This window comes from Ciconia boyciana, chromosome 3, assembly GCF_034638445.1.
Source record: "Ciconia boyciana chromosome 3, ASM3463844v1, whole genome shotgun sequence".
Classification (NCBI taxonomy): domain Eukaryota; kingdom Metazoa; phylum Chordata; class Aves; order Ciconiiformes; family Ciconiidae; genus Ciconia; species Ciconia boyciana.
Genome location: NC_132936.1, coordinates 104,325,161 through 104,352,298, shown reverse-complemented (window position 1 = coordinate 104,352,298; position 27,138 = coordinate 104,325,161). Strand labels below are relative to the sequence as shown.

Below are 27,138 nucleotides of genomic sequence, written 5' to 3'. Positions count from 1 at the left end.
ACCACCGCACCAGCAATGTGTCAGAAGAAGGGGGAGTGAAATTCCCCGCACAGTGGGTACTGAATCAGGCATGAGACAGCCTGGTCTGCTTCTGGCCCAACGAGTCTTGCATTTTTGTCTGCATCGCACCACTGTTACAACAGGTAAGCTCGTGACCTTCAGCAATAGCTGCAGCCTCCCATGCAGTCTCTCAAAACAGAGCAATGTTACAGTAGACTAACACATTCACACACCTGTGCTCACTCTAGTCTCTGGCTTGTTGTGTGGAGACAGCCATATGCTGCACTCTTAGAAACTGAGCGCCGCACAGGAAAGAACAAACACAGGGTCTCACAATCCCACAGCACCTGCAAGGTTAAACTGCCCCTTGTCTCCAGGGACAACTCTTCAGACACAAAGAGGACAGAGGTATATTTAACTTCTAATGGTCATAGTATTTCTCCTGCAGGTACTTCTGAAGCAATCCAGCAGGTAAGATTTTTAGGTCGCACACCAAGCCAGCGGAGTCAGGGTGAGACAAAGGATATATTTGTAGTGTTTGGCTCGCCTGAATTCCTCAATCACGTTCCTGGCATATTTTATCATGTCCCATACCGTCTCTGCTGATGGAGGATCATTCAGCTTGCGGATTTCTAGTTTCTCTTTATCCTGAAGGAAACACAACAGACATTATAAATGCAGGTTCCAAGCCCCGCAAATAAAGGTGCACCTGCTACACAAAATTACTCTAATAAAAAGACACAGATGGGAACTTAAGCTCTTCAAAGAATGTAAAAACAAAGGTAGAATGTGCACCTGCAATTTTTCTCTAAAGCCTTGGCTGGGAATCCTAGAATCCTCTGCGCCTTTCAGTTCATCTGCCGTTCTCTACTTCCATGAAGTCCCTTTCTTTTGAAAGATCCCAGAGCTTTTCAATTTTGTGATGAAAGCACTTTTACATAGGAAATTTCACGGCTTCCAAGAGATTAGGGATTAAAACAAACTTAGTTTTAAGGCTAGAAAAGCCCAAATACCTTAGGCCTACCACCAAGTGATAGCTTAGTGGAAAACGAGATGATATTAACTACAGAAAAGGATCCTTCATATCTACAGACAAACCCACATTTCCACACATTTTGTTATTTCTGCTGGACAGCTCCACTTACTCTTATCTTTTCTGTCTAACTTAGTACTTCATGAAGAGTCAGCTGCAATCTGGAGACAATCTTTTGCTGTTTAAGCCTCACATTGTTGCTAGATTCCTTTTTCCTTTATTATTTCATCTGCCAGCTGAGAGGGCTATAGGGGACTCTTTCCAGAGCTGAAGGAGGCTGAGTGACAGGTGATTCCAAGAGTAGCGTGTTGTTGGAAATCACAGATGAAATCCTGGCTTCATTAAACTCAGTGGCAAAATTATCAAGGTAACTGTGGGGAAAAACACAACTACGGTATCAACAGAATGGCCTCAAACAAGAATACTGGGTACTCTTTGGAAACAAGTTACAAAAGACAACAGCATTTAGAGAAAGGAGGTGGTTGTCTGGTCAGTTTGGAAAGCAGCTCTTAAAAGGACACCTTTGTGAAAATGGAGGAAAAAATAATCTAGAACTTAAGGATCAGACTATGCCAGCCAGACCAATCTTGACTGGAATGACAGATGAGCCACACAAAGCTCAATTCTCCTAGGACCTCCACTGAAGGATAAGTAAATAATTAGTAGGACAGGCACAGTTGCTTCAGTATCTGCTGGGTTGGGGTGCCTTCTTCCACCCCCCCCCCCCCAAGTGCTTTTGTTCAAAATTACAAACACCTTGTTTTAAGGAACACTGGATGTCTGCCTTTGTCCTTTGAAGGGTGCCAGGTGATGTCTAATGAACATAAATCTGGCCTGTCCATCACAAGGGGCTGTGACCCAGGACTACCCTGTCCATGAGAAGAATGACATGGTGCCACTGCAGGAAAACTTGTTTTGCAGATTCTGGTGGGTCTCCAAACCATCCAGCAATGTCACACAACATCACCTAGAATTGACTGAGATGTCCCAGCCAGGAACTGCAGCAGGACTCTATCCCAGAACAGGAGCCCAGAAATGCCTCAAGCAAGATTTACCGCTGCGAGTTGGTAGAAAACATGCAGTTACAAAAATCAAGTTCTGAGCTAAATTCTTTTGGCCACGTAGCGCAGACACAGTATAATTATGTACTTTGAACAAAGTTTTAATCTTTGCTTTGTAGCTCAACTTTAAATAGGCACCTACCAGGAAATTTCCTGATGCGTCATGATTACAGTGGAAAGAATGAGTATCAGAAAGTCTTCTAGAGAAAAACAAAGTCACCCCCCCCCATTATCCTCCTTTCCAAAATTTAATTAAACCAGATATAACATTACATCTAAGGACCTGGGTAGGTCTGCCTTGACAGTCAGAAGCATATTTCACACCAATTTTATTACCTTTTCTTTTGTAATGCACTCCCTGCAGTCACAATTAAAGAAATACGAGTCTCTTAACCGGTCATTTCTGTCTTCTGTGGGATACAATAGGTCAATATAGCTGGTAAAAACCTATATGGTAAAAACACAGCAGTCAGTGAAAAGCAGTGTCACTATACGTATTTATCACTACCAGTTCTGGTATACGTAGTATAACGACTACATCTTCATGCAACTTGTGGATCCCTGCAGCCACATCACCTGCCTGTTTCCTCACATTCCAAGCTTCTCGGCAGCATCAGGAGTTGCCATTTGTGAATGCAATCTGACAGAGAAGTGTTTCCTATTCATTATGGGATTTCCCTCAAATATTACCCTGGCTTAAACCCAGAACAGCAAGATTCAGGTGTGGATAAGGAAACTATCACAGCATAAATCTCAGGCTCCTGTCAGACTACAAAGAGATGCCTACTTTTCAGAAGTAAAATAATTATTTCAGGTATCTAGCCTAGGATAAATTACAGTGGCCTGGTTTTTTGGAGGCTGGAATCTCAAATTTTTCTTTCTGAAAACCTACAAGAAATTGGGGCAACAGCAGTCACTAGTAGCTTTAGAAACTTAGGACAAGACCTTTAGCTCTCTGAAGAGAGGCCCAGTGCTCCAGTTCTAGGAGAATGAATATCAGATTTACTTCAGCAGCAAAATATTAAAGCAAAGAAAACCTGCTTTTGAACATTTTAAAGGCCCTTCTCATACACTATTCTTAAGTTTTTCTCTGCTTCAATGGTATTCCAGAAAAGAACACCTGCAACTAGCTTTAATGTTCTGTTTTTAAAATGAGATGTCCCCCAAGAAACACGTCATATGCACAGCACAGCTGATCGTTTTGCAGACCAAGGAACAGCTTTAGTTCCATTTCCTCATTTATAGTTATTTGAAATGTTTTGCTCAGCCTTTATGCTTAAAGTTTCTTTCTTCTTTAAAGTAAAATGCACATATAATTTCATACAGTACATGTTCTTCTCACTCTGTGTGATCTCACATTTTCCTTCATACTCCTCTCCTCCCCTCCCTATTTTCAAAGCATGCAAAATGCAGGAGCTCCATTTACAGCAAAAACTTCAAAAATGTTGCAATGCAATGGCTACATTGAACCTGAAGATGGAGACACAGGCCGTAAGACACAGAGCCCAGGCAAAACCACGAGCTCACATTTATAAAATTCTTAAGTGTCAGAAAAGCGAACGTGCAAAAGCCATGAGGTCCCGGAGAACTGATGCAGCTTCTAAGACACAACTCAATCAAAAGAAGATGCCAAGCAAGGTAAATACTCTACATCTCTACCTCTCACAGTAAGCCCTCCCCAAAAATGCCGAAACGTCCGGGATTCCACAGTAAAATTCCGAAACCAAGATCAGTCCTTGTCCATTACCAGAATGCACTTGCAGTGACTGCCAACATCATAGACAAATCATTGTTAGTAAATGGCATAAAAAGAAGTTGCTCACCTGAGTCATTCACCCTTGGCTCCAGCAACTAAACTCACTTTGTTCACAATGGTGAACAGCTATAATCCACAAAAATAATCTCTCTCCCCTTCTTCAAAAATGGTATCACATACTTCATACTTCAGAAAGTGGTAGGAGTTACCAAATCAAACCCAAACTTACTTTGATCAGCATTAACCTTGCCCACTAAATTAACATTAAATAAACAAAAGAGCCATTGAAACTCTATGCAAACTCTATTCCCAGAGAGAACGTTCCATATCTTCATCCCCTGCAGATATTTGAACATCCTCCTCAACTCTGTTTAACATCTTTTTTCTTTTTTTTCTAAAGCAAAAAGCAGCTCTGCTACTGAAGACTCCCTGCCAAGTTCATTATTTGATTGAGAAAATTTCAAGGTAAACCCAGAGCCTTATTCAATTCCACAGAATTTTATCCATTGCTGTTCAGCTTCGCTCTACCTAAAAACACACTCTTGTTCCGTGAATTCCCAGCAAACGCTGCTGACGTGACATGACTGAGCCCCGTATTTTGTGGATGCTCTGTCCAAACAGAAGTTAGAGGACTTATCTGTACCCGTTTACCTTGTTTATTCTGGCTTCAATTTCAATACATTACTATTATACTGGGAACTATTATAGCAGTAATAATTTGCTTTGATCCTGGAATTTCAAAGCACCAGCCAAACATCAGTAAACTCAGCCTCATTTTACACATGGGTAAACTGAGACAGAGGCTGGCAGATACACAGTGACTGCTGCAGGTGTCCTTCCCTTGTTTCAGCACAAAATAGGATACTGCCTCCGAGAATCACTTCAGTCCTCCACAGCCACCCCAACTTTTCCAAAGCAACATCTTACACTTCTCTGAGAAACAAGAGATCCTTCCCCCCTATTATTAAATTGTCACCTAATCAAAATTAATCCTGAAAAGCAGAATGGATCCTACTTTTTAGGATGCATGCGTACAGAGTACATTCAAACACAGTGCATTTACCTCTTCCCCAGGCTCAATCTCTTTAACAGCTCTGACTTCAGCCAAGGTCCCCTTGTAAGTTACAATCACATTTGGGCAACAGCTATGGTTCATCAGTGCAACACTGTAAAAGTAGAAAAGTAAACCTTTTCCTGCACCACCACCAAAAACAACAGGCAAAAAGTTAAGCACCACTTCACAAAACAAGTAAGTCTGAAAGATTTGAGTCAGTCTCTCTCTGTAAGCTGTTTTTATTCTGAGGCTTAACATGAAGGTAACCTTGGGAAAATCTGTGGTACTGTTATTTATTCTAATGATATGGAGAATGGCTGTGCTAATGAATCATTACAATTTTCAAATCCTATTATTGCAGGACTAGGCAAGTTATTATTTTCCCATTCTTACAGTGCTACGGGACAGCTGACAGGGGCGTTCATGTAGCTTAACTATCAACATCCTATTTAGGTACCTATGATGGACAGACTATTTTCCTCAGAGGAGAAAGAAAGAGAAACACATTTAACCTAAAGGAAAAAAGCAAATACAGGAAAAGTAATTTGCTGCATCACAACTTAAGATGGGCGTTAAAATTTTAGCTGGCTTCTGTGCAAACGTAAACAGCATCCATGTTTGAGGTGGGAGGGAAGAGATCTCTGTTATACAAGCACACGACTTACACAAAATCTTGGACCACTAGAGAAAAGTACTCCCCCTTACTACCAAGCTTGGAGAAAGTGCAATTTGCTGCTTATTTGAGATAAAATACATAATTTTAATTCTTTCTCTTCCAATCTACCAAAATAATAATTGTCTCTTCAGCCTTTTTAGCTCACAGGCATAACTATTCAGTAGGAAAGATCTGGCTCTTGCATGCTGAGCATCTACAAACAAAGGATGGTGTTGGACATGTTTCCAGAACATCCTGGTTTAATACTCTCCTCTCTCCACCATGACTCTGATCCTGGACATTTCAAGGCCTTAATTTCCAATCTGTAGATCAGGGATGTGAACTTCAGACAGACTTGCCTGAAGAAGGAGAACCTGTGAAGCAAGTACTATCTACTACTGTCTGTATGCAGCAGTCAGCAAAATCAGGTCCTGCTTTAATTGGGCATCTGTAAGTTTCAGATTACTTTGACATAGATAAGCTACTAGTAACCTATGCCTTACAAGGAAGTCAACCTAAGCAGACAGTGATAATACTTTCAGTAGAGGGTTTGCAAAGAACAGAGGCAGAAAATATCCTCCTTTGCTACATTAAGTGGGAAGGACAGACTTAAATGGAAGAAATGTTCCTCAGCCTTAAAGAGAGCTGTGCTCCCCTGTCCACAAACTGCAGTTAACACTTAACATCTGCAGTTTATTTGTAAAGCTAAGAAGCTTGTACGTATTTTTTCCACTGTCATAGCAACATAAAGCATCACAGTTTTTAAAACATCTGAGGAGTCTGAAAGAAGGTATGAAAGGGATTTACTGTTCGCAAAGGAACAAAGGTAGAAGGGATGTTGTTCAGAGAACACCAGGTGAAGGATTATACCCAGCCAAAACAGAAAGTTGTGAATAGAGCAAGTCACCTGCAATCCTTTTCCTTTTGCTTTGATCATTACATGATGTCCCTGTCCAGAACCTGCTAGCCAAGTAAGTGTTTCATATGGACCTGCATATAGTTCACAATTTAAGCTTCAAAACAAATTACAAGTGCAATTTTACCAAAATTACCAGATTTAAAAAAAAAAAACTTCTGCAAATCATTGGCCACATTTTATTAGCTAATTAAAGATACTTAAAACAAGACAAACTAAGCGTTTAATTAAATTTCTTTCAGTAGAGATCTAATTCCATACATGTGCAAGAACCTTTGCTTGTTTTTAACTAAGTTAATTTTATTTTTAAAAATATTAAAATCAACCTACTCAGGAAATATGGCTGATCCCAAATGAGAGAGCTCTTCATCTTCAATTGTGAAGCCATTACAGTTAACCTAAGGAAAAAGAGAAAGAGACTAGATCAGCTTCTGGTTGGCTAAGTACTCCACACTCACATGTCACATTATCATGTTTCGAAGTCAATTGCAGTAATTTGCTTACAATTTTCTTTCCACCTCACCAGTACTCACAGGGAGCTACATGACATCTCAAGAAGTGAAGTGAGGACAAAGTCCCTATCCAAAGGAATGTGCAGGACACTAAAGAACTCACAGTCCAACACTGGCACCTGCTCAGGACACAACATCTAGGGGATTGCTCCTTGGAAGGCCAACCAAAAGAAATGGGGCTTCAAAAGAGCACTAGAAAGAGTGTCAGACAAAACAAGACCATTGCAAACACGAAAAAGCGTCTGACTGACAGGGCAGAGACTTCATTGGCCATGACAAGTAAAGGGCTGAAGCAGAACTACACATGCAAGGAGCAATGTAGGGATGAACAGCAGCAAACTCAACTGGGCTGGGGAAGTACTGAGCTTTAATGGAGCATGTGTTACAGAGACTTGCCACAATGACATCTGTCATCAAGGGTTGCACATATCAGCTACAGCTAAAGCACATATAAAGAACAAAAAAGGCAGTGAGAAAGACTTGAACCTAATGAAGACATAGAATAGGAGGGGACAGAAAAAGGACAGAGTATGAGAAGAAGTGTATTCCTAATTTAAACAGACATAGGATCAAAAGAGCTCGTTCACAAATCTTTCTTATAGAATAAATTCAAGCAGGTTTTAAAACCTTCTCCCTCTTTTATTCTCACTAAACAAAGGAATCTTTCAGGAGTTTCAGCTTTGTTTCATGTGGTTTGTGTGACTTTGTGACCAAAATGCACCTCAATCAAGTACTTTATCCCACTTTCACTGTGAGTCACGTACATGCCAACATAAAGAGAACCCTCTCCACATTCACCAACATCTCCCTACAATCATCAAAATGTTCAGAAGTGCCAGAAAAGCACTAAAACAACTACTGTCATGTGGCCAAGTCCAGCTGAAGCTACAATGGGCACAGGAACAGTCAATCAAGTACAGTGTAAGTATTTGTTCAGGAAGGGCAAGAGTTGACAACAAACACTACCAACAATGATATGTCCCACAAGCTGGAATGCAACTTGGACTGGATTTTAGAAATACACAAATACCTCCCAAAGCCACTCCTCAGGTCTGAACCATTCAGGATGAGTTCACAAGTAAGGAAAGTGTCCCGTTTCTCAAATTCATTCACCGGTATCTTTGCTATCTTTGCTTGATCTTTACCCTGCTACTTTTAGCAAGGTAACACCCAAAGGCTCCCTGTCTCTCAAGATGAGCATGCTACTGCACTAGCCAATGTACGAGCACACCTGAACCAAAACCAAAATGTAATTGCTGAATACAAAAACAATAGAAGGGAAAGATTACATCAACAGCAAGTAAGAACATAAGGCTATAAAGGCTGACATGAAGAACAGCTTGATGGTTCTGAATCACAGGGAAATATTTAAAAATATGTAGTGAGTTATCATCAACTCCCCTCCACTAAGCCAGAGCCAACCCACTTCTGAATGCATCATACCAGAAATGACACAAAAGGAAGAATTAGAAGGGATGAGATACCACTGGTTTCACCGGATGAATGCATGACTAAAAAAGGTAATGTGGAGGGAGTAGAGAGACAACAGTGAGAAAACTAGAGCTCAGGGTTGTTCCCAATGGTGGAAAAGAGAACGTGCAAAGGCAGGCACAAAACTATGCAAGGTTTTCAAGGAAAAGGATGAGATGCTGGATCTTGAGACAAGAGAGAAACTGTTTTAAGAGTACGACAAGGTGAGACTGAGGAGGAAGAGCACCAGTCTCGAGAGCTATGTTCTACAGGGACAAGAGTAGAATGATACCAACAGTTGGGGAAGAGAGCAATGAAAGGCAAGGATAGTTTGGATAAAAATCTTTGCTCCATTCAGAAGGACCAATTACACCTTAGCTGTGTTGAGTAAGAAACAACATCAGACAAAGCCCACAAAAAGCAGTGAGCAAGGAGTCAGAGGTAGTCAAGTCCCAAACAACTGCCCTGAGCCACAGGGAGAAAGAATGCTGAATGGAGAAGCAAAGTAGACAACATGATGCCAGAGAAAGCGCTGAAGCAAAACAAAGGAGCAGCAGCATATCCATACTATTGGTTTTAGGTCAAGTTAACTAATTATTAGGAAACAGGTTTGTACATACCAAGTACAGACATGCCTCCCCTTCTTCTAGAAAGATTTATGCTGGAGCTAAAACCTCAAAAGGTAGTGTCCTGTAAAATACTTCTGAGGAGCATCCAGATAACCTTTGGAGATTTTAGTTCAAAAAATTGCAATGTCCACAGTGGCGGACAGTTGCCTGATGATCAGGATGAGCTTAAGGTGACACCTAAGGGTGACATTAGACATCTACAGAGAAGACTGGACAGAATCTCAGATCTGGGAGTCAGCAGTTCACAGAAGTCAGTTAAAGTACCATGATCTGGTGGAGCTGGTCCAGGACAGGACACGAAGTGAAGGTCATTATAGCAAAAATAATGTACTCTTTGGGGATTCTGGCTACATTCTAACAAAAATATTCCGAAACACCACAAGAAACTGGATGTACTGATGTCTTGAAAGTACCCCTCTCACAAATACAAATTGTGAAGTCTTCAAAACAGAAAAAAACTTTTCATTGAAGGGAAATGTATAATTAGAAACAACACAATGGATGATGAGCAGATGCTAAACATGCTAAAGAATCATTCCCCTACAAAATAACAGTACCTCTGTATTAAGGAAATAGTAACCGTGCCTCATTGTTGTTAGATGCCCAGCTCTACCAGCCAGGGTATTGCCATCTCAGCTTTCATCACAGCAGTCAACATTTGCCCCAATCTCAAAAAAAATTAAACTTTTTACTTGGACATTTAAGTTTAAAACTATCTTATTTTGAAGTACAGGAAGAAAAAGAAGAAAATGGATGTTTCAGTATTCCACTGGTGTGTTATTCCATCCACTACAATACATTCAATTTAGATGCGTATGAAAAGCAGGTGAGAAAAAAGAGGTGACACATTTCAGAAGTTATCTAACAAGACATTCTGCCTTTCCTTCATCTCTCCATATGACCAAACTACCTGACTGCATTTAAAAGCCACACACCAGATAAAAGTGTCAAGACTGCTCTTTCTACTTCTCTGAAGTTTACTCCCTGTGAAGGTCAAACACAACGATGACCTGACCAGCAAGGATTTCCACAAAGTTGAAGCCTGAATTAAGGTTTTGCCTCTGCAGGGTCTCAAACCAGCAGCGTTCCACACAAGTCCAACAACAGCTGCACTATGCTTGGCCCACAAGAAGCCTAACTTTGACAAAATCTAATACAGGCTGTTTCCCCTTTTCTTCAATATTTGAGAAGCACCTCACAGAAAGTCTGCAGACAAGAGTCTCTCCCCTCACTACTGAAATGGGGCATGTCCAGCCACTTCTGGTCAAGGAAGTGGATCTTCTCCATCAAGCACACTCAGCCCTCCCTAAGATAAGCAAAGAGCTACCATTTCCATTGTAGTTGACATTTTTCCCCTTTTGCAAAAGCTAAAATCCTACAGCACTATCCACCTAAGCAGGCTGTGTTCTAGCCAACTTACTTGTGCAAAGAGAACTACAAGGGCAGCATTGTCAGGGTACTCCAAGTGCTTTGAGTAAAAGCGATGAAGAGCAGCAATGTCGTTCTGAATCAGCTCTCTCTTTTCATTGTCTAGTTTGTCAAGGTCTGTGGACAAAGAATACATTCCATTTCAGTAACAGGAACACTCCTCCGTGAACTGTAGCTAGACTTAGATTAGAACAGGCCTAGACTTAAACAGAAACCCCTCAAGGAACAGCTGCTTGGAAGTACTGCAAGAAGTGTCTGTTCTTGCATAAATGTAATGCTGCTTCTGCCTAAGCCACACATACACTACAAGAACATGCAGTATTAAAAAGCATTTTCTTTACATTAGCAGGTAATTGGACACAAATTTCCCTTTCTTGGGAGAAGGGTTACGGTGTTTAAAATGCATTCGTTAACCCTAGCAAACAGACCAGCCCTTACCCTCTAGAACCCTATCAACTATGGGTAGCTATCCTCAGCTGCCTAACATGACCTTATGAGCTACCTGAGAATGCCCATGTCTCCATAGGCTGGAGGGTGACCATCAACAGCAGTGCATTTATGCTGCAGATATCTGAGGGTAATAGGAGACAGCAGGAAAATCAGTGGAAATGTCCTGGCACACCTGCCAAGCGTATTCCCTTATGGGTTTGTTCAGAGATTTACCCCTCAGGCCCACAACAGGTTCTAGCCAAAGCTGTGGCCGCTGAACCTTTTTCTGCCTGGTCCATGCAGAGCAAGCTAGGTGATCGACCATATACTCTCCTGGCCCCTTCTCTCTCCTCAAGAGCAGAGCGCTGGAAAGTTTATTTCCTAATCCTCTCTCTCACAGTGGCAGTGTCACTAGCTCACTCCTGCTCTAAGAGAGCCAGCAACTCATCAGTTTCCCCTCTCCAACTCAAAATAATAGTGGAGAGAAAAACATGCAGGAAGAGAAAAGGCTGCAAAACAGTGGAAGAAGGGAGATATGATTTGTAAGAGCAGATGTGAATGACAGGAGAGTCACAAAAAATACTGAGGAAAATGAAATGGGACAATTTGACGAGAATTAGGACAAATCAGAAATAAGAAATGTTGAGCTTACAACTGACAGCCAGGTGCCTTTTCCTCTCCTGTGCAGGGTGTTGCAAAGAGTAAGGCAATTGCTGAACACGGCAGAAGTGTGCTAAGAGATGAGGAGAGTCAACAAGGCAGAAGGAACAAGGGGTTCTTACTAACAAAACCAGAAATGAAACAAGGGCTCCTAGAGGACAAGGGGGACATTGCAACAGAAAATCATTTCAGCCTTTTAGCTCCCAAATTAATAAATTATTGAAGACAAGCTGTAATGCAGAAGAATATACAGAAATTACTTCAGCACTAACCCATCCTCCTCAACCTCAGTCCTACTAACCTACCTGTAAAAATTATCCTTGCCTTAGGCAAAGTCAAATGTTGGCATTTTTCCCCCTTATTTCCCCAGTTGTCCCAACAGCTGTGACAGGAGCTTTTGTCCAGGAAGCAAATAAGACTGTAATCTTGCTATGCTTGGTTACTCTGCTACCTCAAGTCCTAGCAATGACTGCATTTATTCAGCATTTTATAAAGGGTTTTGGAAACCATCAGCATGAGAAATTTGAATATACAAACCTATTGACTCCTTGTACATTACCCGCAGCACCAAGAGAGAGAAACAACAGACCAGTGAAAACTATGCCAGGATGGTTACTAGTCCCCTACTTGCTCAAATTCTAACTCTGCCTCACTGGACGTAAAGAGTAGCCTTCCAGTTAAAAGCAAGCCATTGCCTCATCTCCTTCCTTGAATTATTTTGGAGTATTTAGGACACGGAATTTCAACACAATCATATATAACATGTCAGATTTGACTGGCAGTGACAGATACTGAAGCACAGTCCAGAGGGTTCTGCAATTAGCCCCTTAGTCACTGTCACCATCAAGCAACTGTGCTGTCTCTGATTTTATGCCTCCTGGTAACAAATACGAGCTATTTTAATTTTACAACATTACAATTCTCAACAGACACTAGAGTACCAGAAAAGCCATGAGATGGATGTATGCTACATAATTAATTCTGTCTAGGTTTTCACCCTTGTTTCACAGCCCCCACAAGTGACCAAGGGAGGAAAAAAAAAAAAAAAAAAGACTGAAATAAGAGCACTGTACTTTCAAAAAACGAGGAACCACAATTCTCTTTGTTTACTCCCTTCCTCCAACAGGAGTCGGATGCTCTGAAAGGTTTTGATGGAGGGGGACCAGGGGGTAAAGCAAATCATGAATATAGATAACTGCCTCTGTTTACCTGCAAGCCTTTTTTACTTACGTGATTCAAACTCTTTTACAGCAAGCAGCTTCTCCGACTGTGTTCTTTCAGGGTGAATTTTCTAGCAATACAGGGAAAAAAACAACAAGAAAATATTTCAATGTTTTAAGTGGGCAGTTTTGTCTACTCATTTGTAAGCTGGGAACTCCCACCTGTAAAACAAACCCAAATCCACACTGCATGGAATTTATAGAAGTTGATGAACAGCAATGAGTTAAATTTACTACCCTTAGTAAATCCATAGAAATATTCTCTCTGCACCAAATTAGGCAGCCAAAGATTAACTCCTATCAAATTTATATACATAAACTGAACAGTATTTAAAATATGTCATTTGCTTTGTTCTAGACACCCAGAAAGCTGCTAACAATAGCAAGCAGGCAGGAGACAGGCTTCGCTTTGAGGAAAGTGAATAAACTGACTGTTGACAGAGTTCAAAAGCAATGCTCCATTGTTGGCCTAAGGCCACTTCTTTGTAATCTTGGCCATTAAATATGGCTTTGCAGGTGGCCCAGCAGCTGAGGTTCAGGGACTATGGTTTGCATATTTAGCTTTTATATGACATGTAGGGTTCTCCCCCCTCCCTGTAAGCGATAAAAGCACAAATTTATTCCAATGACTTTTTGTCATTAAACATTCGATTTTGTTTGTGGTTCACCACTAAACCACACTTTAATTAAGTCACACAAGCATACATTCACACACACACATCTACACACACAGCAAGTATGCAGCTACCTTCCCAGCAGGCCACCAAAATCCTCACTACATACAGTATCCAGGTTGCCCTTGTCACATAAGCAGACCTCAATCACACAAATATGCTTCAAAGAGGATTTGTTTTTGCAGAGAGAGTTGAGAGCTCTACAAAGAGATACAGCATAATAACCTTGAAACTCATGAATCCCATCCCCTCCCTGTAAGCACTTGTGTTATCCTCAGTATCCATATAGTTAGGGAACACTGAATTGGAGGTTGACACTGCAATCTTATTTCCTTACTCATAATATTCTTTTTCTCCAAAGACCAAGGGCCTGAGATTTCTCTCTCAATCTCTGTTTTTCACCAGTTAACTCCAGTAATCGTAAACATTTAAACCTGAATACCTCAGAGGTGTTCTTGACTCACAAACGTACTGGGAGTTATATACTACACAATGCTACGCAGTTATAGCTGAAAAATAGTACAACAGGCAACTGCTTCATGAAGATGTCAGTGTCTGCAGGCATGTAACACTAGGAGCATTCCTCAGAATTCAACCACTTACACCAAGTCTCATAATCTTTCTCTTCACCAACGTGGCCTTGGTGCTAGCCCACACCTGTAACCAAGAGCTCAAATCTACCAGAACAGAGGCTGAAACACCATGCGCGTTGTGAAACTATCAGTGAACTCTTTCAGACTCTGTTGAACAGTACCTTCGCCATAAGTTACAGCTACACAGCTTAAAGCCTCACTAGTTTTTTGCCACCTTCCCCCAAAAGTCTCCAGCTGGTCTATGGTGGCCCTGACACTACTGCAGTGGTCTGATGGTCAGTTCGTTCAGTTACTCATGCTCTGTATTACACCCGTCTGTACACAGGAAGCTAGTATGTACATGCTTTGCAGGGACAGTTACTGTCGGTCAATTTTCATTTTCCTGCCTTCCCTGGCACCCAGAGTAGGAATGTACCTCCCAAGTCTAGCCTCCTGCTCACCTGTTTGGCAAGGATCCTCGCTGTTAGCCTCACGGTCTCTGAGGGATTCCAGTTCTGCCCAAAAGCGCACATGGCGGAACACTCTAGCTTGTGCATTGGCCAGTCTGCCTTCTGAAAATGTAGAAAAATATTTAAAAAAATAAGCCATGAAGATAAAGTGATGAAAAAGAGGATGCAGCAAGTCCTGCAGATCCTAGAGGTCAAGTGAAATGTGTTTCCTTTAAAAAAATAAGATGACGCTCACTAAATCTGAACAAAAGCTTGAGTCACATTTAAGGGGTACAGCTATCCTGCTTTTTTCAAACAAATTCACAAGGGATGAGTTAAGGTCAGAACATCTTCATTTATTCAACAGAAAAAAAGAATTAAATGACGAAGAAGCAAACAGACAACATGATTTATAAATCACCAGTTCTTATTGTTCAGATCAAGCACGTGAGGACAAAGTAGGTCTGAGCTTGATGGCTTTATTGGGTTCATTTCCATTTAATACCTTGGCCCCTCATTATGAGATGACCCTGGTGTAATCAGGAGTAATGTGTCTGAAGTCAATGGATTCACAATCACTGTAAGAATCAGTATATGTAAGGTCAAAACCAGACCTACTGAATAGAATTATCAGATTTTTTCCTTAAATGTTGTAGAATAAGCATACAGCTAGGCAATGAAAACACACTAATAAAGACAAACACCTTTTAGTTAAGAATGTATAACATATTCCTAGCTCAACATACAATAACACTTGGAGTGATGGCACAAGCCACTGGCTTTTGGCACTCTACAGATTCCCTCCAAAGCAACAGAAACTTTCAAAGATGAGTACAGAATCCCAGATTAACACTCTGCACTGGCACACAGTGCCTGGCATGGGCTGTTCCCAGACTGCATCAAATTTCATTTTATTTATTTATTCAAACATGGAAATATTCTTATTTCTATATTCAAGTAATGCAGTTATTTATTTCTGTGTCTCATCCCAGACAGACACTTATAGCAGTGTGTTAGAACAGACCTATAGTGTTCTGCCTGTATAGGGACCATCAAGTTTTGTTTTCAGACCAGATTTAAACTGGTGGAAAGCAGCAGCAGAGGAAAGAAATCACAACAAATCCCACAAACTTATAATTGATTGAAAGTGAAAACTTGAAAAACTTTTTGCAGCCTCCAGAAAGGTCTTAATTCCCCTTACTGTGATTCACCCAGTATCACAGACCCAGTGTTACCCCACTCAAAAAAAAATTTTAAAAATAATTTAAAAAAAAAAATTCAAAGTGACTGAGTGGCAGGACCAGACGAAACAGAGTTTCCCTCAGCTGCCTAACCACTGATGGCAAGAGCCATTTGAGACACCCTAGGCTATCTAAAACATCTATGTAGGACCAGTAGATATGATACAGGTCTCCTGGGAGATGCAGGCCTTGTGGGAGCTGTGGCTGGAGACCACATAGAACAACCCAAGGCACCTCAAATACTCAGCTGAATCAGGACCCCAGTGTCTCCTGCCTTTGCTGGTCCACTTATTTACAGGTTTTGCAGATCAAAAGAAAAGCTGAGATCACTAATTTCAGAGTCAGTACAGCAAAAAAATTCTTCCATTGAAAATGGCCATTTTAATTGCCCTGGGCATGGGCAGCTTTAGGAGTTTAACTTATTAGGAAAAGAAAGGTGAATACCTGCCCCAGTCTCATGTAGGATTTGAAGCAGTGAAATACTGCAACGGTATTCAACCCCTCACAATGTCAGCTTCTTTGTCCTTGATATCTTAGTATGGTACCTCCAAAAAGCCTACATACAGGCTGCTTGAAATTAGCTCCAGTGTAAACGTTCTAAGAGGACGTGGCAATACAGACCAGGAGAACCAAAATAGTATATTACATTGCAATCATGTCATGTGAAATTACACTCTCAGCTCTCCTACAGCTGTCACACTACAAAACACGTCCCCTGAGAGGCCTGTTTCCTATGTATGCCCCAAGACCTTTTTCTGGAAAATTCCCGATAGCCTTTGCTTAGGAATCCACAGGCTAAAGGCTAAGAAGAGAGACAGAGAGAGATCTCATCTCTCACCCCTTCTTGCACACCAGCCTCAGTGTGGTTGCTGGGTGTGCAAGAAGCGAAGGCATAGAATCTGAAGTTTTGTAGGTCCCACATCCGTACACACTGGTTAAATAAACAGGAGAGATTACCTGATAAAACAAAAAACCAAAATGCAAAATCAGGTGCCTGTCTCAAAGCAGTGTTTTTAAAAATTCGTTTGTTCCCTTTATTCTTTACCCATTGTTAATTAAAATCTTTCCCCAGGCAGAATCATACTGAGTTATATGAACTAGTAGGGAGGTTAAAGGGACAAGATATGGCTGAATTGTGCAAAATGAGATAAAAGCCTGAAACACCACAAGAAGAGAGAGTACTGATGACTGAGTAATACCTGGGATGGAAACACTGTGACAGCAGCTTTCTCTGCAATCACAGCAGGACTGTATTTTGCATTCTTTTCCACATTTGTCTCTAAGTAGTTTGAATTATAACAGGTAGCATTGTTCTAGTTGAGTCCCTAATGCTACATTAATGATATTTTCTTCCTATTTTCATTACATCTGCGATATTTTTCCCTTCATTTAGGAGTGAGTGACAACATTTTTGGAAGGGAAGCTCTTTAAAGCTTATGCTTTTCACATCAAAGCATGGAAACAATCTTCTCCACCAAGTTCTTCAAAACGATTCCACCATCCAGGACTACTGGATAAATTCCCAGAACACTGACATATAGCTCAGCATAAAAAAAAACCCCAAACAACAAAGCATAATACTCAAAAAAATAAGACTCAAGTCCAAACAAATGTCCTCGCACCTCCTTCCTCACATGGACTTTTTCAATAGGACGTAAAATTTCTGTTGTATTTCACTTGATCAAAAAGAAACGCACACAAATACGAGACAGAAATGCTGGGCATGCCAGCGTAGGGGTTAAGCCCACTTCTTCAAAAGCTTAAGGCCCAAATATGCTCAAATGACATCCAACTCTTTAACCACATTTCAGTGAGGCAACTTCTGATGTCTGATATTATCTGGTAAAGTTCTCTGATACAGTCCTTCACCAAGCAGTGAAGGTAAAGAGTTTCACACGTCTTCACAGCCATCCTTCCCTACCATCATTTACCGAATTCTGGGCCATAGAGGGTATTTGACTTCCATGCATTAATGTTCAAAAGGTTCAGAGGAGACATTTATCAAAGAAAATTACATGGAAAAAGTTTTTGGATAGGGGGACAGACACTTCCCCAAGGCAATCTTAAGCAGGGTCTTGCAGTGTCAGAATCCTCTTGTGCAGAATCATTACAGCAATAATTTAATATTTTTTCTACAGCTTACCAAAAAGGAGTGGACAACTTCTACAAGGTCCTATTTAAAACACATCTGCGTGATGCTAATTCCAGGTCTACAACTACATTTTGAGTCTCACTAGCTGGTTAAAAATATATGTTTCCCTTACTCCAGAAATATCAACTACAGCACTCTTTTAACATGACATGTTAAGAAAAAACCATAAATATTTTGTTCGAAATATATTTCAAATATGGAAAGTCATGACAAAAACATCTCTTCCTGCACTTTGGCTAGCTGATCTCCACTTTGTCTGGGATAAATAATGGCTATGAGTAATAACAGAAAGAGGAGCTCCAGTAGCTGGTTCAAGTTCACCAGTTCCACAATTGCAACCACGTAACCCTCTTAAAACATTTCTCTTCAGAGTGTTTCAGCAGCTAATTTCTGAGGAGAGAAAATGAGCACAGGTCTCCTGCTGTTTGACTAAAATTATTATAATTTAAGAAGTCAAGACCCAAACAGCTGCAGATGGGGTCTGAAAGCCACTACTATAATAACAGGCCTGTGCTTTGAGGAGGCAATAGTGGAGAGCAGAACGGTATGAATCAGCTGGAAATCACAAACCCTTTTAAAAGGAGAACTGGATTAGGGGCTGGGAAAAGAAAGACGCGGCAAACCCAGGCTAGATCCTACCAACCCACAAAACATTCAAGGCAGCAAGGACAGACAGTGAAGATAACTTCCACTCTCATGTGCTCCGCATCTGAGACTGAATCTACACCTATTCAAAGATCCAGCTTAATATAGGTCAAACTCAAGGTCATATATCTTAAAAGCAAAATAATAGACCAAAACAGGAAAAAGACACACGTTAGCACCAAGGGAACTGTGCCAGGGCCAGCGTGCATGCATATGTGTGTGTATAGAGAGAGCCCTAAACAAATCAGCCACTGTATCACTGCAAGACTTCGTCTTCCCCTGGGTTCAGTCCCCCACATTACAGTGTGACACCACCTTTCTCAGTGACCAGGACAAAGGAAGCATACTGCAAAGCAGGACTTGGTCAATGCATCAAACACCTGGGCATATGGCAGAAGATGCGCTCTTTTACCACTTGGGGGACCTTCAGCAAGTCAATGTATCTTTGTGTGCCTACACCCCGTCTGCAAAAACGGAAATGCCACAGAGGCTGCTGTGAGGGTTCATTATTTAAATGCTTGGAACGTATTTTAAGAACATCAAAACGAGGATACTATATGGCTCAACAGAGTGGGAAACACATGCAGTGCCACTAACTTTATTTTCAATAACCACGTTATTCTGAAAGATAAAAAAAAAATATCTCATTCAACAGAAAAACACCAGAGAGAGGAAGATGTCTGCAGTTATAAAACTCGTAATTCTGAAGACATCCAAAAAATTTGTTTCCTGCTGCACACTTTGGCACCTTTCTCATGTCTCCTTCCGATCCATCTCTCCCCACCACTAGAAAGAATTCCCATGAGTTGTGGTATACCAGGTCTTTAAGTAAGAAAAGAATAAGCTCAAAAAATTTGGTTTTCTATCCCATACAGTATACTTCACGAGATAAACAGCTGTCAAACTGATTTATATTGAGTAACAAGGTACTAGCCAACATATGAAATCATACCATGTCCTTGTTGGGTACATATAATTTTTAGCTGAACTGAGCAAAGAAAACGTGGATTTACAGAGAAAATTAACTTAAAAAAATAAAAATCAAATGAACAATGCCATCACAATTCTCAAGTACAGCCTTGCCCTTTTATCAGTGTTGCATGAAGAAGTCTCACATCCATGGAGGCAAAAGGGACACCTTTACTGTACATCCCAGTGTTACAAGTTCAGTATCAAGGCACAGATGTCCTTTTTGGCTTTGACAAAGAATTGCTGAACTGCTGAAAAGTGCCTTTGAACAAGACAGGGATGAAGATGCAGTGCAGATTGTCTGTGCAGCACGTACAGTCAGTGGAGACCGGTTTCTAGAGAATATTATGCTTGAAGGTAACTTTGAAAGAATGTCAAAGAATTCAATCTCAGCAACATTCATAAATTTCATCAGACTGACTCAGAAGGGCCCAAAACATGGAAGATAATGTTATATCAACTAGGGAGTCAAAACCCATATGCATATCACCAGTAAGAGTGAAGTGCTAGTACCTGTGCTTGTCATACTATTGTCTAGACGTTACGACATCTAAAAAATGCCTTTATATCTAAAGCATCATACTACACACAAGATTTTAATTCATTAACTTATCAGACAGACAGGCTTATCTCCTGCATTCTTAAGGACACTCAGATTGAGCAGTTCTTTATTCTTGGAATATGCCCCACTAGAGAAAGAGTATTCTGACCATCACCAACAACAAAAAAATTACTTACAAAAAAATCAAATTAAGAAAGCAATACATGTACAAGACTTTACCCAGGGGAAAGAGAGAAAAAACCCTCCTTGTTCTTAAATATAAAAGTATAAACTTTGTCAAGGCTATAAGTCAGGACATGGAGGGAGGGACTGAAGAAGGGACTTGGAGGTAAAAGCAAAGGACCGTGGATCAGCAGAAACAGGTCCTACTACTTCCACCATGATATCTACTTGCTATTTTTCCTGGCACAAATCACTGGGCTTTTCTACTTCAGTAACTCTTGCTTACCTGCTTCATGAACCACTGTGAATTTTGTATGGTAAGAGAAGAAACTCACAATCTCAGACAAAAAGCACTAAACAGCCAATAAATTGCTTTGTTCAAGTATTTCCTTCCCTCATCTAGTTAAAAGCTTCCTAAGAAATAATGTCATATGGAAACATTTCTTACAAATAAGCATTTCTCATGAATGAATCGTGGGTTTTCTCTACACTGTCTTTAAAACTCATCCAGATTTCTCTCAAGAGCCTTAAGGATACTCATACAGTAAGTATTCTCTTTCTTCCCAGCAACTGCCAGCTGTCAGTCTTGCAATATTCTGTGAACTATTGCAAATTTTGTAAAAAACTTATTTATTTTAAGCATTTTGAGTCCTCCTGGTGCTTCAAAACCAAAAGGCCATTTGATTCACCCACAATTCACTAAGACACTGTGGGAAAGCAGGAGCCTGGGGAGGCAATAGAAGGAAAACCAAGGGGAGGCCAGGCTCACTTGCAACTTGCACAATGGGAGAATAAGATACATCCTTGAAATAAAAGCAGTAGCCATCTCCAAAGTGCTTGCAAACTGAACAGCACAAACCACAACACCTCCATCCAGATAATGACGATGAAGAATACTTTGCATGCAACCCACACACTCAATGGCACGCTACCCTGTAGGAGAGGTTTGGATTATTTATAGCTAATACATAGTTGCATGCCAGACCTTTGGTGACTCAAATCCTTCACGAGCACTGTTCCATACCCTGTGCCCAGCACCACAGATCTTACATAGCTTACATTATTTAGCTAGCAATCCAGTTGAGTTTTTCACACGTAAACTGGATAATTCTTCATATCAGGTTGACAGCCCACAGAGGCTAGATAATAGTTCTGGCAAAATTTTTTTTTTTTTGAAAGGTGCTTATTCTATTTTGAAGGAAAAATGGAATTAAAACTGCATACAAATGTTTTAGATGTCTTCATATACCTCTACTTTAGCATATGCTTATATTCTATTTTCAGGGACTTCTAAAAAACAAAGTATACAAAAAGAATAAAAGTTGCCAGAATGAGTGAGTTAGGGAGAAAGCATGCTACGTTTCAAATGGTTATGACTACTGTCAGCTGTGGCCACACAAAATATTTGCAAAGATTCTAAAAAAAGCCAACAAAAACCCGTTAAGATAGCTATTTAGTGATTTGATTTTTCCATTAGACACAGACTCTCCTACCAGTTTAGCGAGCTAATGTTAAATTATCTGGTTTGTGCTTAAAGAAAGAAGTAATACAGACATAATTAGTAGGCTGACAGGCAGCTCTAATCAAAGTCTCAGTGGTACCAAGCCCTGGAGCTACTGATCTTGAAAGACTCATGCAGACCATGTCCAAATCCTGTAATTGTCCAATGCACAACTCCATGGTCAGCATCTGTGGGATGCTGAAACTGACTGGACTACTATTAACCATAGCTACAATTAGAGACTGTCAATGCCACACAAACGAAAAAATGGAGTTCAGCAATCCCCACCCTCCTTCCCCCCACATCCTCACAAATTGCATTACCATACCTGACATTCCACATTGCAATAAAAGGCCTGTTTACATCTTCCACACTTGGACAATCCTTCTTTCCTTAAAAAGAAAACAGAAGTTATTCTATTCTATAAATCTGAATGAAATACTAATGTATCCTGTATTACTTCTTGCACAATATTTTGCATTTCACAATGAAAACTGTATTTTCTTCAGAACACTACAGCTACAGCTTGAACCCCATGTTCCGGTAGCAGACACTATTTTTATTTGTTTAGGAAAAACTTGCTTTTGAAACTCTAACAACTGTTATTATGCAAAAGCACTCTGCTGTCCTGATAAATTGCTGGGTTTGGAAACATGTTATTCTATGCTGTTTGACAGATAGTGTCATTTTTTGCCACTATATGATGCATACTGATAGCTAACTTTCCCTTGTTTTCCAAACTTCCCAACTGCTCTGTATACTTGCGCACCAATATTAACCCTTTGCTTCTGCTCTGCCAGTTCTATTGCTTCTCTGTCTGGTTCCAGAAAGCATGGCCATTGTTTCATGAGTAACCATCTCCCAACACCAAGAAAACATGCCGCATTATTAAGTACACTGTTTGATCTCCTGTCACCACATAGCCTCTTACTGTCCCACTAACATCTGCTCCGATATCTGTGTATTCTAAGGTGACCTAAGGCTTGTGCTCTCCATTCTTTTATATTTGTATATATCCCAACACAGGAAACTGCCAAAAGGAAGGTCCTTTTCTGCTTCAAGGTGCATGTGTTGTAGCAGATCCCATCAAAAATAGAGCACGTGTTACCCAACACGTGACATTTTGGTGTGACAGCAATAGGGATCTCTCAGCAGTATTGAATACTTAAAATGTCTACACACCCTCCCCAGTATAAGCGGCAAAAAAATTGTCTTAAATTGAGATAAGTTCATTGGAGTAAAACAAGGGGGAGCGTCCTCATACAATATGATACTGTACAACACTTCAGAGGTCACTGGCATTCAGAGTCCATAAAGCATAGCAAGTCTTGACATCCTCTGATTGTTCTTGCAAAGTAGAAGGTGCAACGTGAGTGGGTGAGGCTAACATCATGACTCTGCTTGCTGACAGTATGTACCTCAAGCACAGCTGCGTGAAGTAACAAACACTATCAGATGCAAATACAACGTTCTAGTCTCATTCTGCCCATTTAACTACAACCGTTTTATGACCACTTAGCAAAGTTTCTCTTCCCAAGAATAGTGCTGAGCCCATAAGCCTCCTCCTAACACTCTGCGAATTCAACAAGCACAGTTCAGAATCTAGTGTGTGCTAGTTCAGTGCTAATGCAACGGGGCACAGACACAAAACATTTCTGAGCACTGGCAGATCAAGTTACATCACTGAGGTATCTTTCCTCTTAGTGGAACCTCATAATCCTGGTGTGAAATAGGTTTCAGACTACCCCACTGTAACTGCTATGGTACTGCATTCAGTATACTCCTTGATCACTGTGCTCCTCCAGAGCTCCATGGGAGAAGCTTGCAGGGAGAACAAGCAGCATTTAAATAGGCTGCTCCTGGAGATGATCTTGAAAAGCTATTCCATGAGGTAACTATTATCTCTACAATATTACTTCATATCAATGGAGCATGGAAAGTATTCCTTGGTCCTGTTACAGAGAGAAATCTTCTGGATGTGATAAACAAAACCAGCCAGTTTCTTTGGCACAAGGGAATCTGTGGTTAGGCACAAGACAAAAAAAAACAAAACAAAAAAACAACAAAACAACCCACCAAACTCAGGGGCTAGGAAAAGCCACTGGTGTGAAGAAGGAGAGGAAAATCATCTCAGTTCTACAGTTCTTCAAATTAATGGGACTCACTTCACTAGGAACTATATTAGGTGCTCATATACAAAGAGAGGGGTGAAGGAAGTGAATAAGTCATATGAGTAGATAATGTAATGAGGGAAAAAAAGGACAAGGTCAAGAGAAAAGAGAAGAAAATGAAAAGCATAAGTGAGTTAAGATGACAGGACAAGAGATGAAAGGACCTACTAGACTGTAATAATCATATTCTTCAGTCTGCCTCTCAGTCTACATATGCAAGCAATACTTACATATTGATAAAAATAGCATAAGTACAACAGTTGTTTCCCTTTACTGAGGCAAACACTAACATTTGCTCCGAGTTATAACCAGGTAAGCACTGCGACTCTTTGGTAAGCTGCCAGAAGTCAGGAAAGTCACCTTTTAAAAACGTGGTGTGGTGTGACATGCCACAGTGTCACGTCCATGCCTAATTTTCTAACGATAACCCTAAACTGTCTTTTTTTCTTCTTCTTCTTTTTTTCCTGCTGCAGCAGCTGACATTGACAGGTTTACAGCAACCACTGAAACAGTCGCAGCAGGTCAAACCGCCCCTCCACGCAGGCGAGGAGGGCAGCTGCTGAGCCCCCAGAAAACTTGAGCACCCCGCAGCCTGCCAGAGCCGGGAGCCACCGAACAGGCAGCAGCAGGCCCACCGTCAGCGCACGAAGCACTCGAGTTTAAATGCTCACAGCCACACGGTAACGAACCTCTGGCGCTGCCTGTGCTTTGCCCTAGTAAAAGTAATTTGCCAGAAGACTAAGGTTTCGGACAGAGAAGCAGAACATACAGGTATTTCTGTATATTTAATTACAGATACATATAAATTCCATCCGTATATATTCCATCTGCACCACGGAAGCGCAAAGCGTGAATTAGGCAATTGCAGACCCTTTCTCCCTCGTCAAAACTGCATTAAAATCAGTGAACATCACGTTACTACAAAACTAGACGGATCGATGGAACTTCCCGTGAGAGCAAGGTTACGCACGTGTCTACGTAACTGCCAGAGCACGTGAAGAGCAAAACTGCCTCTTTTCTTCCTTTTCCCTGAACTGTTAAGCAAGGAAAACCAGTTGTGAGCTAAAAGTTTAGTCACGGCGCTGCCGCCAGAGAACCACGAGCCGAGGAGGAGGAAAGTTTTGCAAAGAAAGGCCTCCGGAGGCCCCCGGCAAACCCTCTGCTGCCACGATCAGCACTCGCGGGGCGGAGGAGAGAGCCCGCTCGCGGAGCAGCGGCCTGCACGCCGCTGACTGACACGGCCACGGCCGGGGGACGCGGGTGGGCCGACCCGCCGCTGGCTTGGGGCGGGCCGCTGCCGGCCGAACCGCGAGAAACCGCCCCGGGGCCGGCCCCGCCGCCGCCCGCTGAGCCACCGCCGCCGCCGCCCCCCGGGCCCGCCCCAGGCCTCCCCCGGCCCTACCTGGCGAAGCAGCCGTCGCAGTGGGTGCCGCGCTCGCTGACGGTCAGCACGGCGGTGTAGGCCGGGCAGCTGAAGAGCAGCTCCCCCACAGCGTAGCGCCGCCGCGCCCGCAGCCCCCGGCCCTTGCCGGTGCTGACGAACCTCTCCAGGTCGCCGGGCTGCGGCGCCGCCTCCGAGCGCATCCCGCCACGGGGAAGGGAAGGGCAGGGAAGGGAAGGGGCGCCGGGGCAGGCCTCCGCCGGGCTCCCCTCCCGGCCCGCGTACGCCGGTAGCGGGCACCCGGGGAGGCCGCAGCCGGGGCCCGCCGGGTCCTAGAGCGCTGCGGGGCGGCGGAGGGCTGCTGCCGCCTGCCCCTGCCCGCCGTGCGGCGCGGGGAGCGCCTCCTCCGGGCGGCGGGGGATTAGCCGGCCGCGACCGGAGAGGGCGGCCGGCGACTGCGCACCCGGGAAGTCGCCTTCCCGCTGCGGGCGCGGCCCTGCCGGGGAGGAGCCGGGGCAGCTTCGGGCCCCTAGGCCCCAGAACCCTGCCCGGCAAGAGTGCTGGGAGAGCCGCCTGGCCCACGGCCCCCTCAGCTCAGCCGCCGGGGGCTGGCATCGGGGAGTGGGCTGTCCACGCATACGTCCACTCACAGACTTGGTGGAAGCCTCCCCGAGACCTGGCCTCGACCCAGATCTCAACCAGAGAGTGCCCCAGGGAAGGGGCTCAGCCCACCAACCTCACAGCCCCTCTCTGGAGTGGCAGCAAGGCCTCCCAAGACAAAGCACTTCAGTCATGAGCAGTTTCGCTGTTTGGGTCACGGGCCTTCAGGTGGCATGGCCCGCTTGAGAACTAGGGCAGGACTCAGCTCATGCAGGTCTGATGCCATTCAGGTTCCTCCACCACCTGTCCTGGTTTACACCCCCCACCGTAGGGCTGTGATGGCAGAGGGACCCCTGTATGACCCATTTCTCCAGTGGTGTGAGGAAGCAAGGCCACTGAAGGTGGTGGGGTGGGCAGGAGATGACAAAACATGCAGGGAAGGAGGTGGCTGGCCCACCCCTGCTGCAGCTGTGCTAGCTTGAGAGTCAGGCCAGGGCCTTGGCCAGCCCAGCGCTGTCGCGTGTGGCTTGTGGATGCCAGATTACGTTACGGCCCAGAGGCTGGAAAGCTGACCTTCCTCTCCTAGTATTTTAGGATGATATCCTGTAGTGTGAGCCAAAAAACCCCCATAGAATTAATGAAAAATTGTAAGGGATGGGCTTCTGTTTATAATAAATCAGCCAGTCAGCAAAGAAACAAACACCAGGAAGGCTGATATGACAGCAACAGCCGTGTTGTCAATACAACAAAACCTCCAACAGCAAGAAAATACTGAATTTATGTGAAGTAGGAATTCCTATCTTAGAATTATTAAGAATAAATCTATTACTGAAATCCGAATGCAACCCCAGAGAAACCAATAAAGCTGTCTGTACTAAGAAAAGTGCTACAGCTTTGTGCCCAAGTATTTTGCATATAATTATCGGTTGCACAACACCCTGATCCAGCACTAAGAGAATATTCCTTTCAGAAATAAGAGTAAAGCATTGAAGTGAATGAAAATATTTTTGGTGCCACTTGTGGTTCACAAGCAGTGTAGATTGATGTAAGCATCCAAAGGTTGTAATCTCTGCTATTAGTATCTGTGTATTTAGTTTCGTGTTAAATTATTTGTACAGTAAATCATTGGTAAGCTCCTTTTTGACTAAACACACCGGTTGACACTTGAGGCTCAAAATTTCCATGAGGAAGTAAATCAGTAAAGTGGAAAGAAAAGCAGTACGTTCCAGAAGCAAA

At 42.4% G+C, this 27,138-nt stretch overlaps 1 protein-coding gene across 5 annotated transcripts in view; it reads right to left on the bottom strand.

The window, feature by feature from the left end:
* SMYD2 (SET and MYND domain containing 2) overlaps positions 1 to 25,775 on the bottom strand; it is a 30,233-nt gene extending 4,458 nt beyond the window's left edge. The window contains exons 1-9 of one of the 5 annotated variants that reach the window (XM_072856929.1): positions 25,324 to 25,639; positions 22,079 to 22,142; positions 14,531 to 14,641; positions 12,834 to 12,894; positions 10,507 to 10,631; positions 6,806 to 6,873; positions 4,914 to 5,016; positions 2,431 to 2,541; positions 528 to 648 (exon numbers count right to left, since the gene is read on the bottom strand). In XM_072856929.1, coding sequence (XP_072713030.1) covers positions 528 to 648; positions 2,431 to 2,541; positions 4,914 to 5,016; positions 6,806 to 6,873; positions 10,507 to 10,631; positions 12,834 to 12,894; positions 14,531 to 14,641; positions 22,079 to 22,142; positions 25,324 to 25,505 — 946 coding nt within the window. In that variant the 5' untranslated portion in view covers positions 25,506 to 25,639. Of the gene's footprint in view, positions 1 to 527; positions 649 to 2,430; positions 2,542 to 4,913; positions 5,017 to 6,805; positions 6,874 to 10,506; positions 10,632 to 12,833; positions 12,895 to 14,530; positions 14,642 to 22,078; positions 22,143 to 23,826; positions 24,212 to 24,281; positions 24,864 to 24,891; positions 25,141 to 25,323 lie in introns of those variants that run through there. The other 4 variants (XM_072856932.1, XM_072856930.1, XM_072856933.1 and 1 more) reach the window with 4 other exon arrangements.
* Between the last annotated feature and the right edge of the window lie 1,363 nt (positions 25,776 to 27,138).